Raw genomic sequence first — 14,610 nt, 5'->3', positions numbered from 1 at the left:
ATGCAACACAGAAATTCACTTTGTTTTCACAGCTTAGAAAATTTATTTAAAAAAACTAAAATGTATAGAATTAGTTTTTCTTCACATTTTGCATCCTCTAACACAGTATTACCAAAGAACAAATTCTAAAAAGAATTAAAAATAAAATGGTAAAAGTCATTGGTTCACTTGACATGGAATGACCCTACAGCCAAATAATATTCCAAGAATATTTAATAGATGTGGATCCCACACCATAAATGTGCAGAACAGGAATTCCTTAAAGGGAAACGGTCACCAGCAAAAGCGCTATTAACCTGCAGATATGGGCTTAATCTGCAGGTTAATAGCGTTACTAACCTGCCCGGCGCCTGCACGTAGCCGAACACTGCGGGGAGAAAAGGAACTTTATTCCTCCCGGCAGCATTCGGTTTGTCACAAGGGGGCGCCGGTTCAGTAACCGCTATAGAGAGTAGCAGCCGTAACCTAATGTTCTAATGTGCTAATGTTATGGCATATTGTTACCACAATACCCTGTAATACTAGGGCTGGTGAGGGTCTGACCCCTGACACTTTGGCTAATCATGAAAATGAGGGAACTGTCGTCAGCCATCCTCTGTGCCTTATGGTGTGAGCCTTTCACACAGTTCACAAATTCTCTATGGCCTCCAGACATAAAACAAGAGCGACCTGCCAGACGCACCACCCCCTGATAGCGACCTGCCGGACGCACCGTTCCCTCCGATAGCGACCTGCCGGATGCACCGTCCTACCCCCGGTAGCGACCTGCCAGACGCACCCCCCCCCCCACCCCTCGGTGACAACCTGCCAGGCGCACCGCACCCAATAGCGACCTGCCGGACGCACCGCCCCCTCCCCTTCGATAGCGACTTGCCGGACGCACCGCCCACCACTGCCTTATACCACGGCCCATTAGGGTGTTGTCAGGATACTTAGCGTTGATTACAAGGACAGTGCTTCGCTTCTCTTGCCATCAAAAGCAATAGATTTATAAAAGAGTCTAACAGTAAGGAGTCTCTGCTGCTCAGAGCAGCTGGCATTTTTTTCTACTCTTTTTAAAGGGAATCTGCCACCACTTTAGAGTTATTAGACCTCTACTATGGCCATACAGGGTAGAGAAAAGTAAATCTATACATAGCTGTATGCCCCATAGTAGAGGTCTGATTGCAGAGAAATCTGTTTTTATAAACTCCGTTTTTCACAGGCTTGGCATCCGGGGGACACCAAACAATCAATCCCCACCTATATGCTTATTATTCCCCCCCAAATACCTGCCTATATGATTATCATATTCCCCCCTCCCCTGCACGTCACAGGGCCCTGTGATGTGCACTGTGTTCCCTCTCGTGCCGGGCATGCGCAAAGTGCCTCTCACATAGACTGCGCTTAGCTTCATCCCGGCTGCAGGTTTCTATTGTGCAGGTTCCGGGGAGTCACTGTCACTCCCCGGCGCCTGCGCAATAGAAACCTGCAGAGCACAGAGAGACGGAGCCGGGATGAAGCAAATTGCGCTCTATGTGAGTGGCGCTTTCCGCATGCCCGGGAAGTCAGGGAGAACAGGGCACGTCACAGGGTCCGGTGATGTGTAGGGGAAGGGGGAATATGATAATTAAGCATATAGGCAGATATTTTGGGGGGGAATAATATGCACATAGGCGGGGATTTCTTGGCGTCCCCCGGAGGCCAAGCCTGTGAAAAACAGAGTTTATAAAACCAGATTTCTCTGCAATCAGACCTCTACTATGGGCCATACAGGTAAGTATAGATTTACTTTTCTCTACCCTGTATGGCCATTGTAGAGGTCTGATAACTCTAAAGTGGTGACAGGTTCCCTTTAAAGATTAAAGCTGCAAGCTTCAAGAGTAGAAAAATGAAAGCTGCGCTGTGATTGGTTGCTAGGGGGCAACAGAGGCTGCTTTTCGTTTAGACAGTGTTATCTGCCCCATTGACTATGGAAACGCTGCAGCTCGTCTCTCCTGTGTAACATGGCTGCTGTCAGAGAACAGCAGACCGCAAGGTGAGTGTCTGCACCGCCGGCTTCCCCCGTCCGGCCGCGGACACAAGCGGCTCCTGCACACGCTCCGTAGTCCTCTCTTCTGTAGTCCCGCCCTCCTCACCGTCGCTGGCCCCGCCCCCTCCTATCATGACGTCATGGATTCAGAGCGTCGCCATTGGCTGGCCCATGTTCCCGGGCCCCCGTGTGTAACTGCGGAGAGCGGAAGCGGCGCTCTGTATTGTCTGCGGGAGGAAGAGGAGGGGGAACGGGGTCAGCGCTGCAGACACAGCTGGGCTCTCCGTTCTACACACACGGTGCCTGCGTCATTCATGCCTCCGGTTCACATGCCGCGTTCTCGGCAGCCGAACCTCAGCGGGGGGCTGTAGCACCGACTCGCCGGAATTTACCCTCATTTATCACACGGAAAATCAGCACAGAGACTCCGGCGGAGGTTAGGCCGCACAGCAGGACACGGTGGGCCGTGCACACGGAGCAGGCTGAGGGAAGACACAGGCCGGAGCAGGCGGTAATAGCGATCTCCGTGCTGCGGGGGGAGGAGCCGCGCACAATAGCCGCTCCTCAGTATTAATCCGCGATTACTGCAGTTCTCTGGGAGGAGGAAGATGTCCAAGTCCAGCGGCGGAGGAGGAGGAGGAGCCGGAGGAGGAGGGACCGGGGGAGGAGCCGGAGGCGGGACCGGGGCACTCACCTGGGTGGTAAGTAATGAGGCCTGTGTGCAGGAATGGGGTGACTGCAGCGCCACCTGCTGGAGGGCAGGGGCACTCACCTATGCAGTAAGTAATGGGGTGACTGCAGCGCCACCTGCTGGAGGGCAGGGGCACTCGCCTATGCAGTAAGTAATGGGGTGACTGCAGCGCCACCTGCTGGTGGGAGGAGGTCAGGGGCACTCACCTGGGTGGTAAGTAATGAGGCCTGTGTGCAGGAATGGGGGTGACAGCAGCACCACCTGCTGGTGGGAGGTGGGACCTAGGCACTCTCCTGGGTGGTAACAGGCGGGTGTGGAGAGTGACTGCACTGCCACCCACTGGTGGGAGGAGGGCAGGGGCACTCACCTGGGTGGTAAATAACTCCGGCCTGTGTAAAGGAGTATGAGGTGGATGCAGGGCCACCTGCTAGTGGCTGAAGGGGGTACAACAGATGATGAGGGGTGGGGAGCTGGTGGTGTCAATATGGGGAGTCTTTATCCAGTGCTCACATCACAAATTGGATATGCCATAAATATTCTGACAGTGTGGATCCCCACTGATGTAAGAGCAGCAACCCGTGCTCCTGCTGATTGATTTGTGGTCACTAGAGTTGGTGCGAGTTGATTCACATAACATAAACCAGTGGTCACGTCAGTGATCTGCAGTCATCAGACTGGAGCCCTACTACCTGCTGACATCCATGGCTCTTCTTTTGATTAGCAGGCCTGGAATGACGGTGCAGTGTGATGTACATGGGATGTCACACCTGGCTGGCCAATAAAAAAAAGCTATGGATGCTGGCAGGCAGAGGCCAGTTTTCAGGGCTCATGTCAGATGACTGCAGATCACTGATATGGCTGCTGGATCAGGTCCTACAAATTGATTCACACTTTAGTGGTCATGCTTACTGCGGCAGATCTCCTTTTCAGGGGTTAGGCCACGGCCCCGCTATCAGTATCGGTCAGTATTTTTTCTCAGGAGTGGGGGCAAAACTAGGGGTTGGTGATAAATGCAGGATTGGTGACTTGTTTCTCTTTACCTTTTCTCTGATTGTTCCTCACCTGGTTTTGTCTCCCACTCCTGAGAAAAAATACTGACCAAATACTGATAGTTGGGTTATGCCCTTATTACCAATATAGTAGTTTATTCCCTAGCCATAGGATAGGACATAACTTACTGATTGCTGGGATCCACAGAAATCCTAAGGCCATGGCCCCACTATTCAGTATTCACTCAGTATTTTTTCTCAGACGTGGGAGCCAAAACCAGGTGAGGAACAATCGGAGAAAAGGTACAATAGAAACAAGTCACCAATTCTACATTTATCACCCACTCCTGAGAAAAAATACTGACCAAATACTGATAGTGGGGCCGTGGCCTTAGAATGAGGCTCTGCAGAGCCCTCTCATGAGTAGAGTGGAGGTGTGCATGTTTGACCCCCCCCCCCCCTCCATTCATTGACTATGGGACAGAATACAGAGTATAGCACTCCGCTACATCTGGCAGTCCCATAGACAATGAATGGATCCAATGGTCGAGCATACACACCTCCACTCTATTCATGACATGGTCCTCAGACGCTGCGTTACACAGCCCAGTTCTCAAGATTGAGGTGGGTCCCAGGTATCGGACACACAGTGATCAGTAAGTTATCCCTTTCCTATGGGTGGTATAATGTTACTCTATTGCAGGGATGTCAAACTCAAAACACACAGAAGGCCAAAATGAAAAAATTGAATAAAAGCCGCGGACCAACCAGTATACAGTATAGTGAGCCCCACACAGTCCTCCATACAGAATAATGGAAGTCACATAGTCCTCCAAACAGTATAATGGCCCTACATAGCTTTCCATACAGTATAATGGCCCTACATAGTCCTCCATACAGTATAATGGCCCTACATAGTCCTCCATACAGAATAATGGGCTCCACATAGTCCTTCATACAGAATAATGGGCCCCACATAGTCCTACATACAGAATAATGGGCCCCACATCGTCCTCCATACAGAATAATGGGCCCCACATCGTCCTCCATACAGAATAATGGGCCCCACATCGTCCTCCATACAGAATAATGGGCTCCACATAGTCCTCCATACAGAATAATGGGCCCCACATAGTCCTCCATACAGAATAATGGGCCCCACATAGTCCTCCATACAGAATAATGGGCCCCACATAGTCCTCCATACAGAATAATGGGCCCCACATAGTCCTCCATACAGAATAATGGCCCCACATAGTCCTCCATACAGAATAATGGGCCCCACATAGTCCTCCATACAGAATAATGGGCCCCACATAGTCCTCCATACAGAATAATGGGCCCCACATAGTCCTCCATACAGAATAATGGGCCCCACATAGTCCTCCATACAGAATAATGGGCCCCACATAGTCCTCCATACAGAATAATGGGCCCCACATAGTCCTCCATACAGAATAATGGGCCCCACATAGTCCTCCATACAGAATAATGGGCCCCACATAGTCCTCCATACTGAATAATGGGCCCCACATAGTCCTCCATACTGAATAATGGGCCCCACATAGTCCTCCATACTGAATAATGGGCCCCACATAGTCCTCCATACTGAATATTGGGCCCCACATAGTCCTCCATACTGAATCTTGGGCCCCACATAGTCCTCCATACTGAATCTTGGGCCCCACATAGTCCTCCATACTGAATCTTGGGCCCCACATAGTCCTCCATACTGAATCTTGGGCCCCACATAGTCCTCCATACTGAATCTTGGGCCCCACATAGTCCTCCATACTGAATCTTGGGCCCCACATAGTCCTCCATACTGAATCTTGGGCCCCGCATAGTCCTCCATACTGAATCTTGGGCCCCGCATAGTCCTCCATACTGAATCTTGGGCCCCGCATAGTCCTCCATACAGAATAACGGGCCCCGCATAGTCCTCCATACAGAATAACGGGCCCCGCATAGTCCTCCATACAGAATAACGGGCCCCGCATAGTCCTCCATACAGAATAACGGGCCCCGCATAGTCCTCCATACAGAATAACGGGCCCCGCATAGTCCTCCATACAGAATAACGGGCCCCGCATAGTCCTCCATACAGAATAACGGGCCCCGCATAGTCCTCCATACAGAATAACGGGCCCCGCATAGTCCTCCATACAGAATAACGGGCCCCGCATAGTCCTCCATACAGAATAACGGGCCCCGCATAGTCCTCCATACAGAATAACGGGCCCCGCATAGTCCTCCATACAGAATAACGGGCCCCGCATAGTCCTCCATACAGAATAACGGGCCCCGCATAGTCCTCCATACAGAATAACGGGCCCCGCATAGTCCTCCATACAGAATAACGGGCCCCGCATAGTCCTCCATACAGAATAACGGGCCCCGCATAGTCCTCCATACAGAATAACGGGCCCCGCATAGTCCTCCATACAGAATAACGGGCCCCGCATAGTCCTCCATACAGAATAACGGGCCCCGCATAGTCCTCCATACAGAATAACGGGCCCCGCATAGTCCTCCATACAGAATAACGGGCCCCGCATAGTCCTCCATACAGAATAACGGGCCCCGCATAGTCCTCCATACAGAATAACGGGCCCCGCATAGTCCTCCATACAGAATAACGGGCCCCGCATAGTCCTCCATACAGAATAACGGGCCCCGCATAGTCCTCCATACAGAATAACGGGCCCCGCATAGTCCTCCATACAGAATAACGGGCCCCGCATAGTCCTCCATACAGAATAACGGGCCCCGCATAGTCCTCCATACAGAATAACGGGCCCCGCATAGTCCTCCATACAGAATAACGGGCCCCGCATAGTCCTCCATACAGAATAACGGGCCCCGCATAGTCCTCCATACAGAATAACGGGCCCCGCATAGTCCTCCATACAGAATAACGGGCCCCGCATAGTCCTCCATACAGAATAACGGGCCCCGCATAGTCCTCCATACAGAATAACGGGCCCCGCATAGTCCTCCATACAGAATAACGGGCCCCGCATAGTCCTCCATACAGAATAACGGGCCCCGCATAGTCCTCCATACAGAATAACGGGCCCCGCATAGTCCTCCATACAGAATAACGGGCCCCGCATAGTCCTCCATACAGAATAACGGGCCCCGCATAGTCCTCCATACAGAATAACGGGCCCCGCATAGTCCTCCATACAGAATAACGGGCCCCGCATAGTCCTCCATACAGAATAACGGGCCCCGCATAGTCCTCCATACAGAATAACGGGCCCCGCATAGTCCTCCATACAGAATAACGGGCCCCGCATAGTCCTCCATACAGAATAACGGGCCCCGCATAGTCCTCCATACAGAATAACGGGCCCCGCATAGTCCTCCATACAGAATAACGGGCCCCGCATAGTCCTCCATACAGAATAACGGGCCCCGCATAGTCCTCCATACAGAATAACGGGCCCCGCATAGTCCTCCATACAGAATAACGGGCCCCGCATAGTCCTCCATACAGAATAACGGGCCCCGCATAGTCCTCCATACAGAATAACGGGCCCCGCATAGTCCTCCATACAGAATACGTCACAGGCCAAATATAATCACCCTGCGGGCCAGAGTTTGACGCCTGTACCCTATTGGGAATAAATAACCTTTAGCGAGAACCTGTTAGCACAGTTATGTAATGTAAAGTACAGACATTGCTGTAATAACGCTGTAAGGCTTAGTGCCCACGGTGAAATGAAGCAGAAATTTTCCTGAGCATTTCTGCGTCTCCTTGGCAGAAAAACGCATGCGGTTTTTACATGCTATTTGACGCGTTTTTGCATGCGTATTTGCCATGCGTTTTTCCAATGCATTGTATAGGCAAATACGCATGCAGAAACGCACAAGAATTGGTCATGTCCGTATTTTTTCTGCGAGTAAAATCTGCGCAGAAAAAATACGGACCATGTGCACAGAACTTGCAGAATGTCATAGGAAGTCATGGGATAAGGTATGCAATGCGTTTCTGGAGCGTTTACGCTCTGCAAATACGCACCAAAAACGCATCGTGGGCACACAGCTTAATACTGATTACATTGATACCATTGGTGAAGAAATCCACTTTGTTGTTCTGTAATCAGAATTTTGTCTACTAATTAGGTCTTCTCCCTATCTTTGATTCACCAGCCTCATCCGCCTGCCTCCGGCCTGTGGTTCCCCGAAACTCCCCCTCTCCCCGCCTGCCTCCGGCCTGTGGTTCCCCGGAGCCCTCCCCCCGCCTGCCTCCGGCCTGTGGTTCGCCGGCCCCAACCGCCTGCCTCCGGCCTGTGGTTCACTGGCCCCGTCCGCCTGTGGTTCCCCGACACCACCCCCTCCTCCCGCCTGCCTCCGGCCTGTGGTTCCCCGGCACCCCTTGCCCCATCCGCCTGCCTCCGGCCTGTGGTTCCCCGGCACCCCTTGCCCCTTCCGCCTGCCTCCGACCTGTGGTTTCCTGGCACCACCCGCCTGCCTCCGGCCTGTGGTTCCCCGGCACCCCTTCTCCCCCCGCCTACCTCCGGCCTGTGGTTCACCTGCCGCCGGCCTGTGGTTCCCCCGGCCCCATCCGCCGGCCTGTGGTTCCCCCGGCCCCATCCGCCGGCCTGTGGTTCCCCCGGCCCCATCCGCCGGCCTGTGGTTCCCCCGGCCCCATCCGCCGGCCTGTGGTTCCCCCGGCCCCATCCGCCGGCCTGTGGTTCCCCCGGCCCCATCCGCCGGCCTGTGGTTCCCCCGGCCCCATCCGCCGGCCTCCTGCCGGCCTGTGGTCCCCCTCCCTCTGCCTGCCTCCCTCCCTCCGTCCCCCCCACTCCCTCTGCCTGCCTCCCTTCGGCCTGTGGTTCCCCGCCCTCCCTCTGCCTGCCTCACTCCGCCTGCCTCACTCCAGCCTGTGGTTCCCCTCCCCCCCCCTCCCCTGCCCGCCTTCGGCCTAGACCAGGAGAAGACCCCCGTGTACACTCCGGCCCCTGTACACCAAAATCTAATTAGCAGAAAACTTCAAATTATGATTAAAGAAGAACCACAAAGCGGATTTCTTCACCAAAAATATTAATGTAATCAGTATTAAAGCTCCATTACAGCCATCTCTTTACTTTACAAAATAGTGCTGACAGGTTCTCTTTAAGACTATGGTATATATGAAATCAGCTGAGCCATGGGAGTAGATATCCCTGTTCTTGAGATGGTTGGGGGTCCACGGGTCAGCCATTTTTTGCATATCCGTGTGTAAGGCTGCCTAAGACCACGTTCAGATGTGGCAGAAACTGTAAACCAATGACAAATCTCCATAACATACTTGTGTACCAAACCTTATACAGAATGCAGGAATAACACATGGTGTCTGATTCATGAAGGTGTTTTTGCCCGAATTCTGGTGGAAAACAACTTAAAATATTGAAAAATTGTTGCGCAAACATTTTGCGACTTGGCGTTTTCACAACAGTATTTGCCATCTCCGCCACAGTGGGTGGAGCTGGGTCAGGACAGACATGGCAAAACCCGCCTGGTAAATTTATGAAAAGGTTGTGGTTCACCTTGCACCAGAAATGCACTGTGACTGGAATAATAGTTGTGACTGAGGCTCACGCTTGTTGTGAAATGAGCCTCATTCATTAAGTGCCATTCACCTCCTAATGATTCAGGTGCATCTTACCCCAACCTCCCATCATTAAGCCTCTTACCTTACCATATTAAATCTCCTACTTTGTACTGATGAGGGGCAAACATCCTGAAACACATGTCTGCAAATGGAAGAATGACCGTTTTGGCTTCTTATCCTAAATCATGTGGCAAGACTCTTTAAAGGGTCAGTATTGACTTTTAGGATTGCTTCTACTTCCAATAGATGGCGCTAGAGTTCAAGTCCTCTTTTCTTAAAAGAGGATACTGTATTTATATACATCGTTAACACGTGTGTGCACGAAGTGCTAATGTATCGGCTCTTGGAGTTTAGGGAATGATGTGATCACCAGGAGGTAAAGTGGTGTCAGTGACTTATCCCCATGTAGTAAATATACATACCCCCTGATTCTGGGTTTAGAGTTTTATGGGGGACTTGGGCGGAGAGAGAAGGCACTGCTACATTGGAGCTCATACACACATTACCCTCTATACAGTGCAGCAGTCTGTACTGGTGTAAGATTCATCCATTCAGGGTCATATAGATGTATGCTGTCTAGGGAAAAATACTTGTACTCCTGAAGGAACATGGACCTTTTCTTTTGGGTCATTTCAGTACAAAATCTGACAGAATAAAAGTATATTCCTGTGTATTAAATAGTATGACTCCATAAACGTCTATGGACACTGTTGTATGTAGCTGTAGCACATTATTATTATTATTATTATTAATGTGCTCGCCAGAGGTAGCCTGACTGCCATTAGGTACCGAGATGAGATCCTCAGACCCCTTGTGAGATCATATGCTGGTGCGGTTGGCCCTGGGTTCTTCCTAATGCAGGACAATGCCAGACCTCATGTGGCTGGAGTGTGTCAGCAGTTCGTGCAAGATGAAGGCATTAAAGCTATGGACTGGCCCGCCCGTTCCCCAGACCTGAATCCGATTGAGCACATCTGGGACATCATGTCTCGCTCCATCCACCAACGTCACGTTGTACCACAGACTGTCCAGGAGTTGGCGGATGCTTTAGTCCAGGTCTGGGAGGAGATCCCACAGGAGACCATCCACAACCTCATCAGGAGCATGCCCAGGCATTGTAGGGAGGTCATACAGGCACGTGGAGGCCACACACAATACTGAGCCTCATTTTGACTTGTTTTAAGGACATTACATCAAAGTTGGATCAGCCTGTAGTATGTTTTTCCACTTTAATTTTGGGGATGACTCCAAATCCAGGCCTCCATTGGTTAATAAATTTGATTTCCATTGATGATTTTTGTGTGATTTTGTTATCAGCACATTCAACTTTGTACAGAACAAAGTATTCAATGAGAATATTTCATTCATTCAGATCTAGGATGTGTTATTTGAGTGTTCCCTTTATTTTTTTGAGCAGTGTATATATAATATATGATTAATATTATTGTATTATTATTATTAATGGATAACCTCCGCATCCACCACATAAGACAATAAGTTGTGGCGCTTTGGTCTTCGGCCGTGTATTAGAATTCATTGTCTTGTTCTGACCGTCTTTGAGCATTTAACCCCAGTAAACCATTGAGGAGTGCTGGAGAGCAGCTATGATGGCAGCACGGTGGCTCAGTGGTTAGCACAGCAGCCTTGCAGCGCTGGGGTCCTGGGATCAAATCCCACCAAGGACAACATCTGCAAGGAGTTTGTATGTTCTCCCCATGTTTGCGTGGGTTTCCTCCGGGTTTTCTGGTTTCCTCCCACACTCCAAAGACATACTGATAGGGAATCCAGATTGTGAGCCCCAATGGGGGCAACAATGATAATGTCTGCAAAGTGCTGCGGAATATAATGGTGCTATATAAAAATAAAGATTATTATAGATCTGTAGATGTTATCAGCTAACAGCAACTTACTGTAAAGTGCACAGAGCGATGATGCAGCTCTGACAATATGTACTGTAATGGGCTTGTCCTCGCCTTCCCTTGACGACAGATGTTGGGTGGTGAAAGAAGGATTGTGTATGTTGGATTTCAATGTGCATGATCTTTGTCTCCCATAGAGAGCCCTATAGCTGCGGTGTATGCTCCGCTCCTTATTGATGGTGCATGTGTATGGCGAAGTCTGGAAGAATAACTGAGTGTTCTTGGAGGCATATGGGCACCATAAGGATATGTCCACATCTTGAGAATTTTCAGGAGCTTTTTCTGCTGCAAATACTGGAGTGTTGGCAGGAAAAACGCTGCATAAAATATGTGGGTTTTTGCATGCATTTTGGGGAAAGCGCTGAAAAAATTGACACGCTGCAGATTTGAAAAAACGGAATCCGTATGCAAAAGTAAGCAGCGTGTGTGCAGGAGATTTCAGGAATCTCATTTACTTAGCTGCTACTGTAAAATGTGTGTTTCCCCTTGGCACAAAAAAAAGCAGCATATGAACAAGCCCTTAAGCTGATCCTGGCACAAAGATGACATATAATAATGGTTCATTGCAACATAAAGATCCCCAAAGCGCTGTGCAAGTTGCAGGATGGGATCCTGAGAACGGATATATGCTGCCTGATCCGCTGTGTGATTTCAATCAGGTATGTTTGACTCTGAGACGCTGTGGCGCTTCAGATAAAAACATACTTTAAAACCCCTGGAACCATGGCTCACAGGAGATTAGTTGGACAGGTAGGTCCCAGCAGCTTCTCCCCATCCGCTGCCCTTGAGTGATGGGTCTCTCCCTACATGCGTGTATATGGAGAGGCCTGTGGGGAGAAGCCACCGGGGAGCCACCTGTCCAACTAGTTTCCTGTGTGGCTCTGTTCCTGGCATGTATTAAACTCTGTATTTCTCTGGAACATTGCAGAGATAGCCATAGTCTGGTATATACTGCCCGTGGATTGGGCAGCATGTTTCAGCTTTCAGGTTCCCTTTAAGTATCGCGGTATTGGCAACGCACTGGTGTAAACACGGCCACATTTACTTGCATTGTGTTGTGATGTCACATCACCATACAGTGGGCTTTGGCTCTGTGACAGTCGCCTTGTAGCGCCCGCTGAGAGTAAACCTATCAGCTGTGGTGGAGCAGCCTGAAATCCCAGCAGGGTCCCTCATTACAGAGAGAGGTTTTACTATGAAGCTCTGTAGTGTCTGAGTAACACATTGACTAATGAGCTGAGGCCTGAGAGCAGAGTCTGCTGGACAGCTGTCCTCTGGCTTCTCACCCACAGGCTCGGCTCCTCTCACCGGTGTCTCCCCATATACAACTAGGCAGAGGCCTGTCAGTGACGCCGAGCTGGGTGGCAAGAAGCTGAGTGCGCGGGAACGTTGCTCCCTGTACCCAGCTCAGTCTTCTATTGGAGAAAAAGCGCTTTCTGTAATAATGGACCCTGCAGGAATTTCCTGCGGTCTGTGGCTGGGTCAGCATAAAGCTGCTGAAGATTTCTTGAAGTTGCTACCCCGGGGTAGTGCTTATGTGTTGCCTGATATAGGGCTGTGATTAGGTGGCGCAGCCTGGGACTCCCAACTTTCTTGATGGAGAGCAACTTTCAAATAGGATAAGTGATGTTCAGCCACACCGCTCACTTCCATATCAGAAGTGAGCGGTGTAAAAGACTTTTAGGACCCTGCACTTCTGCCGCGATGCATGCACAATCAGCTGGTGGCATCATGCTTGGTTCTATTAGAGTAGGACACATGGACAGTACTTGCCAATCGTACACACGTCTCTGCAGATGTGTGGGGTTTAATGTTGTTGGCACCGCTCACTTCTATTGCAGAAGTGGTGAAGGCTTACCCCTTTTATTGTTTGGCTTTTACCTTTTTTTTTTTTTGGGAAAATGCTGTGACCTGTCAGATGCCACTAGTGCACAGCTGTTTGCATACGTCTGAGGCTACTACTTGGGGAGCTCTGGAAAGCAGTTTACCTGCATCGTCAGATTGCTGTAGATGTTAGCAGGCTAGGCCACGCTGCTGCACCGTCTGATGTGTTTAGAACCAGATACCAAAGACTCTTGTAGATATCAATAGAAATGTGCAGTAAACCCTAAAGACTCCAAAAACAAAGTGTCAGCTACATATCCCTTCATACATTAACCACTTGTCCCTTGGGAAACTGAGACTGTAAAATTCCCTTCGTATCTCGTCATTGGCTGAGGCTGATCCATTTCATTGTGCTGATTAGCAGGAGTCCTGGCGCTCAGATGTAATTATAGGCTATCCTAAGTTAAGAGGGGTTGTCTGGGATAATTGGCTAAGAGCAGGAAATCATACAAAAAATAAAATAAACATTACCAACCTATGGAGTTGGTAGAAAATGTCATGATAACCCATCCACGCCCCGCAATCACCTGACAGGGGCGCCTATGGGCAGGACTTGTAAAACGCTTCTGGCCGACGCGTGTTAAATGCCACTGTCAGTGATTGATTTAATTAGTTAACAGCTGTCATGTGCGTGAAAAGATGCGGACTCATCACCGGAGCACCCATCAAAGGCAGGGACATGACCTTGGACATACCTATACGTCGAAAGGTCGCGAAGGGGTTAAAGAACGACTCCCATCAAAATTTTTATCCCCTTAATATATTACAATCATCATATATAGCACTGTGTACTTACAGTTGTTAATTTTGCCTTCCTACCCAGCTAATTATTCTTTTCCATTAGGTCTATGACATCACGTGATTAAAAACTGACTAGATGAATCATTCTAATCTCTATGTAGAAACAGGAGGTCAATTTTCCCTCCATGTGTCATGAGTAGTAATGCACGAACGTATTCGGATAAGGAGTTATCCGAGAACGCACGATTCCTAACCAAGTATCTTTGGCGTGCTTGGAAAATATGTTTGCATCGCTGCAAACATAATGTCTCGTGGCTGTTAGACAGCCCCAACACATGCAGGGATTGCCTGATCATGCAGCTGAGGCGACGCAAACATATTTTGCGATCACGCCGAAGATACTCAGTTAGGACTCGAGTGTGCTCGGAAAGCCCTTTATCCGAGCACGTTCGCTCAACACTAGTTATGAGTCACTGCAAAAGTAAGAGGCGGGGGGGGGGGGGGGGAGATTACAGATGAGCGAACCTTATCGGTTCGTACCGGACGCTCACTTCTTACTGTACGTCCGTGTTACTGTTCAGGTTCGGCAGCCTAATAAAGCTTGTTGAAAGGCTGCAGCACAGCGGTCGTTGATCAGTCCGGCACTAGCGCTGTGCAGCATGAGAACCAGCCGCTATCAACTGAGGTGACCTTACTGACGTCACCTCAGTTCACAGCGGCCGGGTTTCGCATAGTACAGGCGTCAGACCCGGCAGTGTCAGCAGCTTCAGTCT

General features: G+C 50.0%; 1 protein-coding gene across 3 annotated transcripts in view; it reads left to right on the top strand.

Moving 5' to 3' along the window:
* The first annotated feature begins 2,186 nt into the window (after positions 1-2,186).
* The window catches only part of TOP2B (DNA topoisomerase II beta), a 123,542-nt gene continuing 111,118 nt past the window's right edge, over positions 2,187-14,610 (top strand). For 2 of the 3 annotated variants that reach the window (XM_073677984.1, XM_073677983.1), the window contains exon 1: positions 2,927-3,076. In XM_073677984.1, the coding sequence (XP_073534085.1) occupies positions 2,942-3,076 (135 nt within the window). In that variant the 5' untranslated portion in view covers positions 2,927-2,941. Of the gene's footprint in view, positions 2,713-2,926; positions 3,077-14,610 lie in introns of those variants that run through there. The other variant, XM_073677985.1, reaches the window with a different exon arrangement.

This window comes from Phyllobates terribilis, unplaced genomic scaffold (assembly GCF_046119375.1).
Source record: "Phyllobates terribilis strain yellow unplaced genomic scaffold, ASM4611937v1 Scaffold_4__5_contigs__length_816908805, whole genome shotgun sequence".
In the NCBI taxonomy this organism is placed as follows: domain Eukaryota; kingdom Metazoa; phylum Chordata; class Amphibia; order Anura; family Dendrobatidae; genus Phyllobates; species Phyllobates terribilis.
Note: the sequence above shows the minus strand (reverse complement) of the source record. Positions and strands in the feature narration are given on the sequence as shown.